The sequence below is a fragment of the Chlorocebus sabaeus genome, chromosome 25 (assembly GCF_047675955.1).
Source record: "Chlorocebus sabaeus isolate Y175 chromosome 25, mChlSab1.0.hap1, whole genome shotgun sequence".
Taxonomy (NCBI): domain Eukaryota; kingdom Metazoa; phylum Chordata; class Mammalia; order Primates; family Cercopithecidae; genus Chlorocebus; species Chlorocebus sabaeus.
The window spans coordinates 54,651,784-54,669,589 of record NC_132928.1 but is presented as its reverse complement, the minus strand read 5'-3'; the positions used below and the strand labels follow the sequence as shown (position 1 = coordinate 54,669,589).

Here is a 17,806-nt window from a genome sequence, read left to right as displayed (position 1 = left end):
GAAGGGAATTCTCCAGCTTTTCATGAGAAGTGACTGGGACTTAACCTCCATGTGAGGGAAATGCAATTCATGTTCCCAGTGGATCATCCTTGGCACCACTCAGAGGAAGTACAGGCACAGGATTTAGTTATCGATTTATTAAGTTTTAACCGAAAACCCAATTTATACCTTGGGTTTCTTTTATTTTCAGAAAAAAAAAACCCCTCTCTTAAAAACACGTGGCAGAACGGAGGACATTTGGTGTTTTTTTTTTTGTTTATTTGTTTTGTTTTTTATATATACAGGACATATAACAGAGAGATAAAGAACACAGATGTGGGTAGTGGACAGACCTGGTGTATGATCCCAGCTCTGCTGCTTTTTAGCTGTGTGTCCTTTGGCAAATTACTTAACTTCTCTGAGGACCTGTCACAAAGAATGATATCAACTGACTCCCAGGATTTTGAGGATTAAATGAGGATAATTTTTATAGCATTTGGCACAATGTCCATTATCTAATAAGCACACACACACACACACACAAATCCAGTGGCTATTACTATTTACTTCACAAAATATTACTTTGACAGGACTGTGCTATGAGGCTGGTGATACAGAGGGGATCAACACAGTCACGGCCATCTCTGTCATCTCTGAGCTCACGAGGATGCCTGGGCTAGGAACATGCATACAGATTTGATGGCTGTCAATATTTGGCTGGAAATTAAAGCCACAGGGGTAGATGCAGATACCAAGAGAGAACACAGCAGAAGCATAAAGCCCTGCAACATCTGAAGGCAGAAGTAGGGGGACCATCTGTGGTCAGACGTGTACCCCTCAAAGAGCCTTTCTGGTAAAAGCAATACAACAAAGCATTTGTTCCTGAGTCTAATGTATCCCTCCCTCCCAGCTTCCCACACCACCCAACACCTCTCCTGCAGTTAGAATTAAAGACATGACTAGCCTCTGTAAGACAGTGATTCTTGGGGACAACTGGTTTTCTGTGGTTCCTACATACACGTTTCCTGCATGTAAATGCCCTTTGCTTCATGCATCCCTGAAGAATTTACCCAACTTTCCATGGGAAAATAACCCTCAGTAGAATAATCCTCCCTATTTGGAAATGTATCATCCTGCGTTTTGCTCACAAAAATCTTCTGCCCTCTCTGCCCCCTCCCCACCGTCGCGGAGCTCAGCCTGTGGTTTGCTGTGCATACTGAAAGAGTTGATGAAGTCATCCTTCCCTTCTGCTATTAAACAAGGAGTCTCTCTCCTGCCACGTGTTGAAGTGAGAGCCAGCAGGCTTCTCTTCTTTCTCATTACACTTGACAGAGTGTTAGGTTGAGGATTTCCCTTGCTCTCATCTTCTTTCGAACAATCAACCTACCCAGGAAAATCTGAGTGCAACTTTTGGAATCTGAGAGGCAGTAATTAATGAGGACATCTTGTTACAAATCAGAAGGACAGGCAACACCAAGGGCTCCAACAGGGACTTCTGGGGTTTCTCATATTCCAGGCTACAAAAACAAATGCTGTAGACCTGGGCTCTGGGCAGCCTTTCTGTGGTTTATGGCAAGAGTCCATGGCTTTTTTTGTGTGTGTGTTCGTTGAGAACTTCTTCAGAAAACCATCTGCACTCCATTTATGTCTCAGGCTGGGGGTGGGGGGTGGGATGGAAAGCATGGGCAGGGAAGTCTGCTTTTTCAGCCCTATTTTTGCCCAGGAAGAAGATTTTTGGATAGTGGAAACTCATATGCTGCCATGAACACAGTAGGTGCTTCAGAGATCAATATGAATTGTTACTGGGGAACGGCAGAAGTACACAGGGGTTAATGGCTCCATTGCTGGAAACTGTGCACCTGGGGTTGCATCTGTGGCCGTGTGCTCATCAATTGCATAATCAGGACATGTTGCTCGATGCCACTGAGCCTCAGTTCCTATCCTGGGGATCAAGTGGAGAAAAGTGTGTGGCTTTTATCTTTGCAATGAACGTTTAAGGATGGTCATTGTGAAATATCATTATTTTTATCCTACACCTGCCTTCCAATTCATTCTCCTGGCTTCCCACTCCCTCCATTCTCTGACACAAATCTCAAGCAGCTTCCAGAGCTTTTCTCGTAGCTTTTCATCTTAGAAGAGAATTGCTTTTGTGAAGGCAAGTCCATTTCGGTATTGAGCCTCAGTCTGTCATCCAGGTCACATCTTTTCTTCTTTCTCAGCTCAGACCTGATGCTGGAACCTGCAGAGAAGCTGGAGGGAAGGGGCTTGGTGCTTTCCTCCCTCCATTTCTCCCTTCCTGACATGCATGGCTGCTTCTGGCTTCACCAGGTTGCTGCTGCCTGGGGCGAGGTGGGGATTAGAAAAGAAGAAGAGGGCATTTTTACTTTACTGGGGCTGTTGTGGTTCCCTCCATTGGATGCCCTTGTTATGGTGAATGCTCCCAGTGCTGGGCCACCCCTCCTTTCTGGGGAGCTTCTGTGGGATCTTTAGATATTCCCCTTCCCACCCACTGAGCATGTCCTCCTGCAGTCGCCCCCTTGGGGTGGCACACTCCTGCTGAACGGTGGACATGCACCTCAGCTCGGGCCCTCAACCACCCTCTTGGCAGCTCTAACATGCCTCATTTCTGTGACATCAACTTGGCCTTGCCAAAGTCTGAGTTTCAGGCCTCTCACACTGCAGCCCCCTTCCTCTGTTTGCCATGCAGCCTGTTCCAGCCAAGCTTCCCTCTGTGAATTCCTCTGGGCCAGAATCAGGCTCTGGTCTCTTTGCCTGCCACTCCGACTTATTCACCCTGACCTCACCCCCAACCCCCAAACCTCCAGTAGCACACTCTCTTTGAAATGTGTGGGCACGGCCAGGTGCGGTGGCTCACGGCTATGATCCTAGCACTTTGGGGAGCTGAGGTGGACCGACTACTTGAGCCCAGGAGTTCGAGACCAGGTTGGGCAACATGGTGAAACCCTATCTCTACAAAAAACACAAAAATTAGCCAGGCACGGTGACATATACCTGTAGTCCCGGCTACTCAGGAGGCTGAGGTGGGAGGATCACTGGAGCCCAGGAGGTGGATGTTGCAGTGAGCCATAATTGCACCAATGCACTCCAGCTTGGGCGACAGAATGTGGGACCCTGTCTCAAAAAAAAAAAAAAGAGAAAAGAAAAGAAATGTGCAGGCACTTATTACCCATGGTCCAAGTTGCAAGAGAGCAAGAAGTGTCCCATTGACTATTTCATTCCATCTGCTGGGTGTTGAGTCCAGTGCCTGAAATGCACTCAGTGCTCAGAAGAAGTGAGCTCTTATTATTATCAACAATACATGCTTTTGGTGATAGGAAGAACCACGAAGGAGTGGGAGGGCAAAGGGGTAACACAAAGAAAAACTCTTCATAGGTACCATTCTGTTTAATTCACAGTGGTGGCACATCCCTTGGGTACAACATGTATAACGGATGAAAGCATTGCATAGGGACATGTATCTAACTGCTCTCTTTTGTCATTTGTATCAGAATGTCATACCGACGCAGAGCAAGCATAGGCTTGCAATCAGATGGGTCTGCATTTGAATCCTGGCTCTGCCACTTTTAGTTGGACAACCACTGGCAAATGACTTTACCTCTCAGATCTGGTTTCCTTACCTTTTGAGTGAGGAGAGGAACACTGAGCTTACATGGCAGCTCTGGGGATTAATTACACGGATTAATGCACCTAGCCAATGCCTAGCGCGTAGCAGCAACTCAATAAATAACATTTAGCATCTAATACTATTGAGATTCTTCTTCTTTTATTCTCCCAGGGCTCTTCATCCCCTGTTTCCTCAACTTCCTGATACTAAATGAATTATGACTATTAAAAGTAAAACATTTTACATATTACCAGAATTTGGCTTAGTGGCTAGAAATATTTCTTCCTTTTATGATCAATATAGTTGAAAGATGCCTTTCAACCTAGGCATATTAGTATCATTATTATTATTATTTGAGATCGAGTCTTGCTTTGTCACCCAGGCTGGAGTGTAGTGGCACGATCTTGTCTCACTGCAGCCTCCGCCTCCCGGGTTCAAGCGATTCTCTATCTCAGCCTCCTGAGAAGCTGGGATTACAGGAGTGCACCACTGCATCTGGCTAATTTTTGTGTTTTTAGCAGAGAAAGAGTTTCACCATGTTGGCCAGGCTGGACTTGAACTCCTGGCCTCAAATGATCTGCCCACCTTGGCCTCCCAAAGTGTTGGGATTATAGGCGTGAACCACCGTGCCTGGCTGGCATTATTCTTTATAGTAAAAAACATAAGGAAGAAAAGGAAGTCACATTCAGTACTTGATTGAAAACAAAATAAATCTCAAAATATTGACTGAGCCCTGCTCACATGCCAGACATGGTGCTCACTGCTGTCCACATCCAAGAGGGGTGACGCGCTGTCATTCCCATGTTACAGACAAGGAGGCGGAGGCTCAGGTTGAGGAGCACTTTTAGAGATGCACATCCTAGAGCCTGTCTGAGGTGCCTTTCCACCATATCCAACTGCCTCTCACCACAGGCAGGGAGAGCCTGGGCTCAAGCAAAACACAGACCACAGGAAAGGACTGTGTTTCCTGACTTCAAACTTTGGCATAAATGATTGCAGGTCTTAGGTTGGTTACAGAAACCCATTGTCAAGAGACAGCTCTGCAGATCAGTTTCTAGATAACTGCTGCTACGCAAGCCCAACTGGGATGTGTCTTGTGACTGAGGTTCCTGTGCACAAAGTGAGGTGAAAGCGGGGTCTCTTGTGGTCTGTCCTGCCTCAACTTGTTAGTGTGCAAAGAATGGGCCATCCCAGATGGGGGTTGGGGGCGCAAGGGGAAATGGCTGGAGAGAGGAGTTATTCTGCTCGTTGACAGTGGTGAAGACACCACCTTCTGGTGAGGGAGGAGGCAAAACCTAACCGCCGGCCCCATCTCAGGTCATCTGCCTGACTGACAAATTGGGCCACCCATGCACGGATAGATTTGAGAAACAGTGACCAAATTTCTCAGCATGTGTGACTGTGCTCCTGCCCCAGGAGGGCCCCAAGATGAATCAGTCCTGTCCTTAACAGGCTCACAGCCTAGTGGGGAGACAAGCTGCATACAAGAGTAACTGTAATACCAGGTCAACACTCAAGAGACCAGCAGTGAGGGACAGGTCCATTTCTCTGAATGCTTAGCAGAAGTGAGGCTAGTCTCTAGCTGGATGAGGCAGGGGGTCAGGAGAGAAGACTTTGTGGAGCAGGTAATTTTATTAGAAATTCTTATATTTTACTGGTACACAAGTGGGTGTCATGAGCAGGACGCTGGCCCTGCAGTCAACAGACTTGAGTCTGAGTACAGGTTCTGCTCTTCCTGGCTGTGGGACTCAGGACAACTTGCTCAGCTTCCTCATCTGTGCAAAGCAGCATGGCATTGTGGGGATGAGTGTGGACTCGGGGGTCAGATTGCCTGGGTCCAAATCCTGGTTGGCAAGTCATTTAAAGTAGTAGTGCTTCCGTTTCCATATCTATAAGATGGGGGTAATCATAGTATATTCCACAAACAATTGTGAGAATGGAATGAGTTAATAAATGTGAAACACTTAGAACATTTAGAATAGTGCCTATCACACAGCAAGTGCTCTATGTGCAGCTCTTATTGTTGATGTTGTTAAGAGGGAGGATAATATTAGGGTTGCTGTAAAGATCCAGAATTAGGGGGATCAAAGCGTGACACACAATAGGCTGTCAACATAAGAGAGCTGCTTTTCTTATTATTAGTAAGTGCAGGTGAGCCTAGAATGAGAGGTGAAGAGAAGGGCATCCTGGGCAGTGTGAACAGTAAGCAAAGACAGGAGGCAGGAATATGCAATCTGTGAGGCAGGAACAGAAAGTAATTTGGTTCAGATCCTTGGGAGAAATAGAATGAGATCTTTCTGCTGGTTTCTCAGCTTCCTGTGGGCTCTTAGAATCTGGTAAAAAAGCCAGCTTCCCTCAGCACATCTCCATGGCTTTCTTTTGCAATGTTTCTAAATACAGGCATCCTGGAGGGTCTGCTCCCTGTCTTTCCAAGGATGAGTCTCCAGGAGATGTTCCGCTTCCCCTTGGGGCTCCTGCTTGGCTCTGTGCTCCTGGTGGCTTCGGCCCCAGCCACTCTGGAGCCTCCCAGCTGCAGCAACAAGGAGCAACAGGTCACTGTCAGCCACACCTACAAGATCGATGTGCCTAAGTCTGCCTTGGTTCAGGTGAAGGCTGACCCTCAGCCCCTCAGTGACGATGGGGCTTCGCTCTTGGCCCTGGGTGAGGCCGGGGAGGAACAGAACATCGTCTTCAGGCACAACATCCACCTTCAGACGCCACAGAAGGACTGCGAGTTGGCAGGCAGTGTCCAGGACCTCCTGGCCCGGGTGAAAAAGCTGGAGGAAGAGATGGTGGAGATGAAGGAACAGTGTAGTGCCCAGCGCTGCTGCCAGGGAGCTACTGGTGAGCTCACCACCTGGTATTCATTCAACAAACATTTGATGAGTACCTATTATGTGCCAGGGGCTCCACTAGCCTCATGAGCACTTTGTGACTCTGGCGTGCTCCTACTTCTCATTCTAGGTTTTCTCTAGGGGGCCCATCCCTACTATTTATTCATTTATTCACTGGTACTAGCTCCAGGGAGCATCTGGAAGCTGAGCAGGGAGGGACCAGCATCTCTTGCAGAGAGTCTAGACTCCTGGCCTATTGCTTCCAGATGGGAATGCTTCTAGGGGCTGTCATGCCTGTGAATCAAAGCTCTATTCAGAGAGGAAGCGATGACATACACAGGAAAGATACGGCCTTGGAGCTAGACAGGACAGTTTACAAATCCCAGTTCTACCACTTTTTAGCTATGTGCCTTTGGGCAAATCCCTTACGTTTCCTCAACTGTCCAACAAGGATAATTCTATCAACTAGTATAGTTCTGAGAACTAGAGATGATGCATAGAAGATTCCTGGTCCTTAGTGGAATTTACAAATCAGTAAATTATAATTATCTTATTAGTAAATAATTACAATTACAGTTGTAAAATAATTACAATTTAATTTTACAAATAATGAAGGTTCTCCCCCGACCCATCCCCCGTCACTTTTAAACATAAACTGCCCAGGCTGATCCAATGATAATGAACAGTACTTTGGCACAGGATTTCATGCCTGAAGGAATTGCTACGGTTAAGAGCACCTTAACCTTCAGATCCAGATACAGAACTCGGCACCAGGGACACTGCCATGAATAACCAGCATGGACTTGCCTCTGAGGAGCCCCCACTTTGGAAGCGTTTTTAGGAAGGAGAGAAGGTGTTCTGAGAAGCAGAAGGTGGGCCACAGAGGAGATTGCACTGACCGGTCCGCCCTCCAGCTGCCTCTTGCTGTGTAGGGTCAGAGAGGGGAGCCTGGTTAATTCCCTTCTCCACAGTACCCATAGTTGAGAGTAGGCTCTTTTGTGGCTTCTGCAGTTTCGTTTTTCCAGGCTTTAATCTGGACTCATTTCACAAGGTCCCAGCCTTGCTAGTTCCAGCAAACTCCAACCTGCCTGGATCTCACTTTCCCGCCAGGAGTCCTGCCTGGCAGTGACAGCTGGCCAGGGTGGAGCATTTAAGGCCCCTCCATAGGAAGGCACTAAATAATGACCACCATGTAGAGAGGAAGGAACAGGGGGAATTCACATGGGAAGGAAAAGGAAAGAAGGGTGGGTCCTGCAGCCTTTTCAGGCAGAGAAAGGAGGAGACGTTTGCAGATGTCACAGATTAGAAAGCCTGGCCCAGGCTGGAAAGGGTCAACACCTTTTCTCCCTTGTGGAGCTCTGCCGTCCTCCAAAAAAGAGCCGTGCAAGACCCGGAAATCACCAGACCCTTAAGAGTGGAGCTAGTGATTTCTGGGTTTTGCACGGCTGATCTCAAAGGAAGGAGATCCCCTCGCACAACCCTTCAACCCAGCCTACTGTTTTACCTCTCCCTCCCAGATGTGAGCCGCCGCTGCAGCGGCCACGGGACCTTCTCCCTGGAGACCTGCAGCTGCCACTGCGAGGAGGGCAGGGAGGGCCCCGCCTGCGAGCAGCTGGCTTGCCCCGGGGCGTGCAGCGGCCACGGGCGTTGCGTGGACGGGCGCTGCCTGTGCCATGAACCCTACGTGGGTGCCGACTGCGGCTACCCGGCCTGCCCTGAGAACTGCAGCGGGCACGGCGAGTGCGTGCGCGGCGTGTGCCAGTGCCACGAAGACTTCACATCTGAGGACTGCAGCGAGCGACGCTGTCCCGGCGACTGCAGCGGCCACGGCTTCTGCGACACGGGCGAGTGCTACTGCGAGGAGGGCTTCACAGGCCTGGACTGTGCCCAGGGTGAGAGCGGAGATGTGCCCTCGGGCCGCCGGACTCTTCTTTCCAATGCACTATTTAACTGTCAATTACACGTTGTTCCCTTTGGGGGTGTCTTCCTTTAGCCTGTCCAGATTAGTGAGTCCCAATCCCAGAGTTTCTGATTCTGCGATGGGGCCTAAGAATTTGCATTTCTAACAAGTTCCCGGGTGATGCTGATGCTGCTGGTTTGAGGCCCTAACCTTGAGGACCGCTGGTCTTGTGATCTAATGGCTGTGTGTGAGTGTGTGCGTGTGGTGAGGGGGTTAGTGTTCATTACCTGTCGTTCAGCTAATAACTTCTGGGGGTTGGGAATGGCGCCTTACACAGGTCTGCATCCTGCACACCCACCCTTATAGTGCTCAGGGAATACTCACTGGGTCTGGATTGCCTCCCTTGCTTACCCTCTCTTCCCTGTTCCTGTTCTGCCTGCAGTGGTCGCCCCACAGGGCCTGCAGCTGCTCAAGAGCACGGAGGATTCTCTGCTGGTGAGCTGGGAGCCCTCCAGCCAGGTGGATCACTATTTCCTCAACTACTACCCCCTGGGGAAGGAGCTGTCTGGGAAGCAGATCCGAGTGCCCAAGGAGCAGCACAGCTACGAGATTCTCGGTTTGCTGCCTGGAACCAAATACATAGTCACCCTGCGTAACGTCAAGAAAGACATTTTTAGCAGCCCACAGCATCTACTTGCCACCACGGGTGAGGAAGCCACCTGATGCCCCAGGGTTCCCAGGAGAGGCCCCATTCTAAATGTTTTCTTTCATTATTCCCACAAATACCCGTCAGGCAGTTGCCTTGACTTGGAGTTTGAAAAACACAGCTGCCACAATCCTAGGTTCTGAAGAGTCCCAGTTCTCTCTCTTCTTTCCTTGCTCCCTGATTACTGGGTCCTCTAAGCCCATGAAGACCTGCTAGATGGGGGCTCATGGGGTCTTCTCTGTCCCTGAGATTAGTAGGGTCTGCACCTTCTCATAAGCAGTCAGGGTAGACCTGCATCCCCAGTCCCTCACTGAACCCCCAAAGCCATTCAGAAAGTTCAAGTCGGTATGGGTGAGAGGCTGCTGAAGCCACCTGTATCAGTTAGATTCATCTCGGTGGGAAAGACATGACACGAATGGGGTAATAAATTTCAAAGTTTAATCAACAGGTTGTTCACATAAGTGTGGGTGGGGGTTGGATAGTGAAACACAAAGACCTGCATCAATAAGGATACACTCCTGCCTGAAGGGGCAAGGGATAGACGTTGGTACTTGGACCCAGAGAGAACTGTGGAAAAGAGCTGCCTGGTGGGATTGTTTTGGTAGAGGGATGCAGGCAATCCACCGTGTCTCCACAGAATTCTGTCTTCTGCCCTCTGATCTGCTGATGATTCCTGCTAGCTGAACCTGGAAGCCAGAGGGTCAGGGAAAATGGCTGACTCAATTCACAGAGATCATAGCCTGGGGTACAGAACAAGATGGAGGATGGTGGAGGCTTGATATGGAGAAACGGAACCTCCTGTGCACCAGCAAATGCCACCAAAATGTTTAGAAGGATAAGCATCACTGCTTACTCTTTAAACATTCTTGTTTCCTTGTGAACATTCTTAAAGCAGCTTAGATCTTCAAGGATTTGGAAAAACGTAGTTGGTTGAATGACTGAATCATTCCTTCACGCAGTACATGTTTATTGAACACTTACCATTTGTCAAGCACTGCTCTAGGTACTGATAAAAATTTATTGCCTCCATCCTGCCCTAAACTTCTAGGGAAAGATCTGGGAAGATACAGATGGATGGAACTTTGGCATGCAGTTGTCTTTGCAGAGACATCAAGCTACCTGTCCTTTTTGGCGGTGGGACTAGGGTGAAGGTGGGGATGGGTCAGTGTTGGAAAGGACTGTGAGAGACTTGGTCATCATGAGGGCACCACATGTGATTGCCTTTGTCAGTGCCCTCAAGCTAAAGACCCCCAGGAGCACCCCTGTAGTTAAACAACTTGGGTGTCTTGATTGTTCTAGCATGGATGACTGCACACTATGGGAGACCATAGGGGTGTCTCAGTAGACAGTGTTAGAAAGGACTGGTTAGAGAATTTGGGCCTGTGTTATGTAATTTGGGGGAAGGTGTAAGGAAGCAGGGATTGGGTGCTGTCAAGAAGTGGGGAGAACCTCTCCCCTCTGAGAGGCTAAAGTTGGTGATTGTAACAGAAGTGGTCATTACTCATAGTAGTCAAGAGAGTGGGTGTTTAGCTATTTGTGTGGTTGGGACAATGGTCATGTTTTTGTCTGTGTTCAGAGTTGATCATGGAAGGGTCTTGCTTTTGTCTTGATCTACATGGTCAAGAGTGACCTGACATTGATGTCCTGTGAAATGGTTTATGTTCAATAGGAGACACCAAGTCCTCACTGTGAGAGCCAGGCCCGCTGTGGCTGGCAGACTCTGCTTTTCTCTTCTTCCCCATTTTGTCTATGGCTACCTCTGGTACAGCTAGCACTGTGTCCAAAGCCTCCCAGTGCAGCACAGAGATGCCTATTCTGAAAGTCCTAGCAGCCCGTCATGACATCTTGCTCTCGGGATTTGTAAAATTCTGCTAGTGTGAAGTTTCTCTTACCTTCTAATCTGATTCGGCTTAAACACATTCTTATTTGCTCCTCAGGGGAGCCTAAGACAAGAGGTATTCATCCCCACCATAATCGGGAACATTCTCATTAAGTCCTTGCTTTTTCATTTGTGACTCCCTCCCAATTCTTTTATACCATGTAGGAACTCTTCTATAAGCCTCAAGTCACGTTTATTACTCACCTCTTGACCTGTCCTTCAGGGAATTCCATCTTTAATGGAAGTCTAAAAACAGCACCTGGCAGATGGAAGCCCGTGGGTGAGAGGAAAAGCTTCAGAGAAAAGGCTCTGTGAGGCTCTTTATCCATAACTGAGTGAATCGGGGATGTTCAGAGCCCGGGGACCTTGAGATCACTGAGTTCACACCTGGCCTGATGCACTAATTCTCCGTCCTGCATCATCCGTCAGTTGGCCTGGGTGGAGACACCTCCAGGGAGGTGAAAGTGGGGGCGTGACTGATGAAGGGGGGAAGCCTGAGAACTGGGGGGGCCTTGGCTTTCCTGTTCCAAACTTAGAAGGCCAGGCTCCCTCAGCCTGGGATATGGCTGTTGGAATTCAAACTGCTCCTCAAAGACCCCAGTCCTCCCATCCCCTAGGAAAGCTCTCCCCTTAGAGCCATAGCAGTGAGCCATTCCTTTGTATTAATCACTGTAATTTCATGGTTTTTTTTTTTTTCTGAGTAGAAGAGTAAACATTTAGCCGTTAATACCTCACTATAAATAAATATATGCAATAACTCTCTTCCTTCACAGGACAGACAGATTGGGCAGCATGAGAATACCAGGTACCTGATGGAAGTGCTAAAATTTGATAGAAAGAGCAGGAAGGACACTCAGATGGACCGAGTTAAAATTCACCTACTTTATAGTTTTGCCTAGGGTTCATCCTTAGAGGAGAATCTGAGAGGCAAGGGCTGCAATTTGGGAGATGAAGGAAGGAGCTTGTTGGATCATTAATGTTGTTCTCGAGAAAGTTTGAAATGGATTCTCTCCACTTTCCATGGAAGTGCCTGAGCTTCTTATCCTGAGGTCGTCTTAGAGGGCAGGGGCTCTGCAGCTGAAGAGTGGGCCTTTAGTTCAGGGCTGTAGCTGTCTGAGCTCTGGACTGAGTGATTTGGGTGGCCAGCCTGAGAGGTACAGTCTGGGCTTGACCAAAGTCAGTGTGGACAGGGAAGACCACATGGCCTCTGGTGGGATGGGGAAGTGGAGACTTTCCCAAAAGACAGTCTGCCTGTGGAATATGTGAAAAACAGCAGCTGGGTAGCTCAAAGACACCTGTTAAGAACTGTGTCCTGGGACTGAAGCCAGCTCTTGAGATGTCAAGAAAGGGAGCTGACTTGATAACCAGCCTGTCACAGAATCTCAGAACCTCTGCTCTTCACCACTTTCTCTTGCCTCCCTCACCCCTGCCCTAGACCTCGCTGTGCTTGGCACTGCCTGGGTGACAGAGGAGACTGAGCACTCCCTCGACGTGGAGTGGGAAAACCCCTCGACCGAGGTGGACTACTACAAGCTGCGTTACGGCCCCATGACAGGGCAGGAGATAACTGAGGTCACTGTGCCGAAGAGCAGTGACCCCAAGAGCCGATATGACATCACTGGTAAGAGCCATCACTGGAACGTGGGGTGTTTGCTGTAGATGCAGAGGTAGGGATAGTGTGTGCAGAGAGCACTGGCATCTGCACTGCTCAAGTGTGCACAGAGAGTCCAGGGGCCTTAGGAATCACACTTGAATCCGATCCTTGAATCTGTCAGACGTAAGGCCACCCGGGAGGCCTGTAGACTCTGTCCCAGCATTCCAGAACTCGATCCCAGAGCACCTTGTTAACAGATTATATTTGTGAGATGTTCTCCAAGTCAGCAAACTCTCTTGAAGACCCTGTCTGTGTCTCAGGGTGGATTTGATGGTGTATAGATATTCCTTTTAGATGAACTTGTGTTTTTGGGTGTTGGGGGCAGGAGGGGAGAGAGAGAGAGAGAGAGACAGATTGAGATTGGTTTGTTGAGCATGATGCACAGAAGGGTTGTGTTGGAAGGCGTGGAGGAGGGCAGGGTGCAGTGAGCAGGGATGGCTCCCTGTTTCAGATTTCTGAGCTAATGCTGCCAAGAGCTGGAGCTCAAATGGCTGCTAAGGAGACAAGGCTGCAGGGATGGATCAAGTTTGGCAGTGCCTGAAGTTTGTACAATTCCAGGGCTCTTTTTTAAGAAAAGTAATACACAATCATGAATACCCAATCAGGCACAAGGCCTTAGAATAACCCGTGAAAGTGTGGGGCTTATTAGCTTCATGGTGAATTCCCTCCTGGAGCCTTGTTCTGCCGTCCACTCCTTGAGTTCTGTGTTGACAGGACATTTTGGGGTTCTTAGTGTTTGTGGAGTGAAGAATGAGGGTATGTGCCTCACACAAGCTGCTGTTTGTCTGCATTTTACCATTAGAGTCTGAATATTTGTGCCCAAGGAACAATAATTCTAGTTGCTTCTACAGAGAAATATTTTTTTTTTTTTAAAAAAGGGCTGGGCATAGTGGCTCATGCCTGTGGTCCCAGCTACTTAAGAGGCTGAGGTGGGAGGATCCCTTGAGCCTAGGAGGTTGAGGTTACCATGAGCCGTGTTTGCACCGCTGCACTCTAGCCTGAGTGACACAGTGAGGCCCTGTCTCTAATAAATAAATAAGAAAAAATTAGGCTAAATATTACATTGAGAAGGAGAGATACTTTGGAAGGAAAAGGGTTGCTGGGAGCAGAAACACATTTGGACCTATAAATAAAATTGGGAAATAAGTGCTAGGTGGCCCAGTGAAGAACCAGAGAGCGTTTGAAATGCATTTCAATTGGCGTCTTCTCATTTGCTCTGATGCCCTACTCCTGTCCCCAGCCAGTAAGCCCCCTCAGTGACTCCTCATGTTCCACTGCTCCTGCGGGGCTTTATTTGCCGCCTGCAGATACAGATTCGTCTTTGGAGGAGGAAGCAAAACCCCTCATCTTCCCTCATGGGAGAAATCCTGGGGAGGAGCCGTGCTGGGGAGAGGGGTCTGGAGCCTGCACTCATGTCTCGCACTGCCTGCTTGTTTCCAGGTCTGCACCCAGGGACCGAATATAAGATCACGGTGGTGCCCATGCGAGGAATGCTGGAGGGCAAGCCGATCCTCCTGAATGGCAGGACAGGTGAGAGCTACTTGGAGGCACTATGGACGTTTAATCATGTTTGCATTCTCACATTTTTCTTGGCTGACTCCTCTCTGGATAAGAATTCTGGGATTTGCAGACAGGCGGGGTGGCTCACGTCTATAATCCCAGTACTTTGAGAGGCCAAGGTGGGCGGATCACCTGATATCGGGAGTTCAAGACCAGCCTGACCAACATGGAGAAACCCTGTCTCTGCTAAAAATACAAAATTAGTTGAGCGTGGTGGCGCATACCTGTAATCCCAGCTACTTGGAGACTGAGGCAGGAGAATTGCTTGAGCCTGGGAGGCGGAGGTTATGGTGAGCCGAGATTGTGCCGTTGCACCCCAGCCTGGGCAACAAGAGTGAAACTCCATCTCAAAAAAAAAAAAAAAAAAAAAAAATTCTGGGATTTGCATGTAGAGAGAGTCTATCCCTTTATTACTGATGTCTATTTTTAGGCAGGGAAAAGGAAGCACACTTTTCATATTTCAAATTTTTCTTGCCATTGAAAATCTCTCCCAGGGTCTTGGAGTCAAAGGATAAGACTGTATCTGATACCCTTCTGCTTATTTTAATAGCTTCTATCACTGCATTGTTTTTAAGGCATTTATTATCTAGGATATAGGCACATAGCTCCTTTTTCCCTAAAAACAAGTGATCTATAATTTTCTTCTTGCCACATGTGTGTTTTTTCTTGATGACCACACTTAGTAGACTCCTCTAAAATGTCAAAAGATATTAAAAACCCTCACATGGGAATAGCGGTATGTTGTCATCTGTGTATTCAGAAAATATATAGTGATAAAAGGTTACAAATCAGTTGTATTTGACAATAAGTTTGTAATTTATTAATCAGAACAGAATTTGAAAACATGGTAGGCATACACATGAGACATCCTAGGTAACTTTTAGTTTTTAAACAATAATTGAGTCCATATTGAATTGTGAACTTCCTCATTAACTCTGTGCTCCTGCCTTCCCCATGCTGGAAACCCGTGATCTAGAACATGGTGCCACTTGGGGAAACCAATCCTTGGAGCTGGTAAAGAAGGAGTCTTTGAGTTTTGAGTCTTTCTTGAAAAGTTTTTTAGTTCTTTCCAATTCAGTCCTGGAAATAGCTGGTTATGGTGGAGAGAATAAGGGGTGAGATGCTGTGAGAATTGAATTCACTATTTCAGCTGCCTAACAGATTGCTTATATGCAGTATGAAAGAGTTGGGCAATTATAATGGAGAACATATAACTTAATTTACAAACTAGACAATGTGGACTGTACAGTCTGCTTGAATAGTGGACTAGTGAACCATTTTAATGAGCTGGAAAATGGTAAGTACTTCTGTGCCTCCAGTGGCATTCCCTGTAGCTGTGAATTAATTGAGAGCTTACTGAGTGCCAGGCATTATAATCACTACACACTTTTTATGAATATCTCATTTAGTTCTCACAGCAATCCAATGAAGTAGATACTATTATTATTTCTCTGCCATATATAAGAAAACTGGAGAAGGTAAGCTCAAGATTGCCCAGCCAGGAAAGGACAGAGCTGGGATTTGAACCCAGGATACCCAAGTGTAAGCCTTTGGGCTTAGCTACTATAAACCAAAAAGTATCTGAGATAGGCCTTAATCAACTTAGAAGTTTATTTTTCCAAGGTTAAGGACATGCCTGGGAGAAAGAAACATGGAATCACAGAAACAATGTGTGGTCTGTACCTTTCTCCAGAGATGATTTTGAGGGCTTCAATATTTAAATGGGAAAAGTGGGCTGGAGAGGAAATAGGGAGGGTATGTTAATTCCCATGTTGGAAGAGAAAAGCAGCAGGTAGGGGGATAGTCAATTATGTGTTGAGTAAATTTGCACTTTTCATAGGATAAGGTGAACACGGAGTAGCTACGTGTGGAGATATTTAACCTTTTATCTGTAGCCTGTGTAGGAACAAAAGGAAAGGCAGCTTCTTGCATAACTCAGCTTTCAGCTTTATTTTTTCCTCTTGGCAGAGTGAATTGGGGTCCCGAGTTTTTTATTTTCCTTTCACATTACAAAGCTAAAGTGCTTCCCACTTTTACCCTCCTGTAAGAGATAAACACTTTTTCTTCTCTTACACAGTCAACACAACACAGAACATTTCCCCTCTGGAAGTGATTTTTCCCCCATATACCAGGGAGTTTTCCATCAGACACCAACTGGGTGTTCTATAATTCAATTCATATATGACATTCCTCCCTGGAAATAGCATCAGATCCCACAAGTTAAGGGCCCAGACCACAAGACTTTCCTCACTTCAGATGCCTGTCACAGTCCTCAGGTTATGACCTGTACTTCTGACCATTTGGCTATCAATTGGGGGTTTTTATGACTCCCCTCCTTAGGTTCCATTAATTTGCTAGAGCGGCTCATAGAATGCAGGGAAACACTTTACTTACATTTACTTATTTATTATAATAAAGAATATTACAAAGATCCAGGTGAAGAACCAGATGGAAGAGATGCATAGGTCAAGGTATGTGCTTCCATGGCCTCTGTGGGTGTGCCACCCTCCCCAAACCTCCACATGTTCAGCAACCAGGATGCTCTCTGAACCCAGTCCTTTTGGGTTTTCATGGAGACCTCATTATATAGAAATGATTGATTACATCATTGACCACTGGTGATTAACTCAACCTTTAGCAACTGTGAGTATCTCTCTCATCCCCCTTGTTAGCAGGGTGGGCAGGTGGGGCTGGAAGTTCCAATCCCCTAATCACAAGGTTGGTTCCCTGGCAACCACCTCCTTTCTGAGGCTATCCAGGAGCACCCTCCAACCCCTTACAGCAGTCATCTCATTAACATACAAAAGACACCTCAGTTTGGAGATTCCAAGGCTTTTAGGAGCTGTGTGCCAGGAATCAGGGAACCAAGACCAAACGTGTTTCTTGTTATAAATCGTAATATCACACCTCTCATCCTTCTTGCCCATTATTTCTGGTTAATTTTCATACTGTTTGCTTCCTAACTGAAAAATTTTCTATGATTCCTCACGGACTGAGGAGGAAGCATAATGCTTTTATCTTGGCCTCCGTGGTCCGTGCAGCCTGGGCCATTGTTATTCTCATTGCTTCCCCAGGGAAAGCCTTCCTGTAGCCAGACTGTTCTTGGGGTTTCCTAACAGAAGACTTATCTCTGCAAGTGGGTTTCTGTTGTTACTCAGCCTAGAAAACCCTTGCTATTATTTCTAGCCACAAATTAATTTAATTCAACAAACATTTATTGCAGGATGTATCTGGGCCAAAGAGACCTGGTCCCTTTAGAAATTTCCAGAGCTGACAAGCCATGGTCCTTGTCCTTCAGGGGATCACAGCAATAACGTGAGGTTCCAGGCTGTGCTGAGTTTCTCCACTGCAGCCTTCTATGACCTCATTAGATGTCAGCCAGATTTGCCTCTGAGGTCTGAGAGCATTTAATCACATATGGCCTTGAATTGCTAGTTAGCCTTTCACGTATACTGGAATGTTACTACTCAAAAGTGTTTTTATTGTCAATTATATCCTAAAACCGGGATAGAATATTTTATTGGATTGCAAATAAATTTGTGTCATGTGTTTTACCAGCATAAAAAAGAAAAAGACACTGTAATTTACAGGGTCAGGAAACACTCTTAAACCTGGCTAGACCGTTAAGTAATTTAAGGGAAAAGAAGAATCGCTGTTTTCTCCAAACGT

The 17,806-nt window shown here is 47.1% G+C and overlaps 1 protein-coding gene across 10 annotated transcripts in view; it reads left to right on the top strand.

The window, feature by feature from the left end:
* TNN (tenascin N) overlaps nucleotides 1–17,806 on the top strand; it is a 135,288-nt gene that overhangs the window by 59,521 nt on the left and 57,961 nt on the right. For all 10 annotated transcript variants that reach the window (XM_073011758.1, XM_073011757.1, XM_073011756.1 and 7 more), the window contains 5 exons: nucleotides 6,005–6,448; nucleotides 7,956–8,330; nucleotides 8,781–9,044; nucleotides 12,359–12,544; nucleotides 14,018–14,107. In XM_073011758.1, coding sequence (XP_072867859.1) covers nucleotides 6,040–6,448; nucleotides 7,956–8,330; nucleotides 8,781–9,044; nucleotides 12,359–12,544; nucleotides 14,018–14,107 — 1,324 coding nt within the window. In that variant the 5' untranslated portion in view covers nucleotides 6,005–6,039. The remainder of the gene's footprint in view (nucleotides 1–6,004; nucleotides 6,449–7,955; nucleotides 8,331–8,780; nucleotides 9,045–12,358; nucleotides 12,545–14,017; nucleotides 14,108–17,806) is intronic.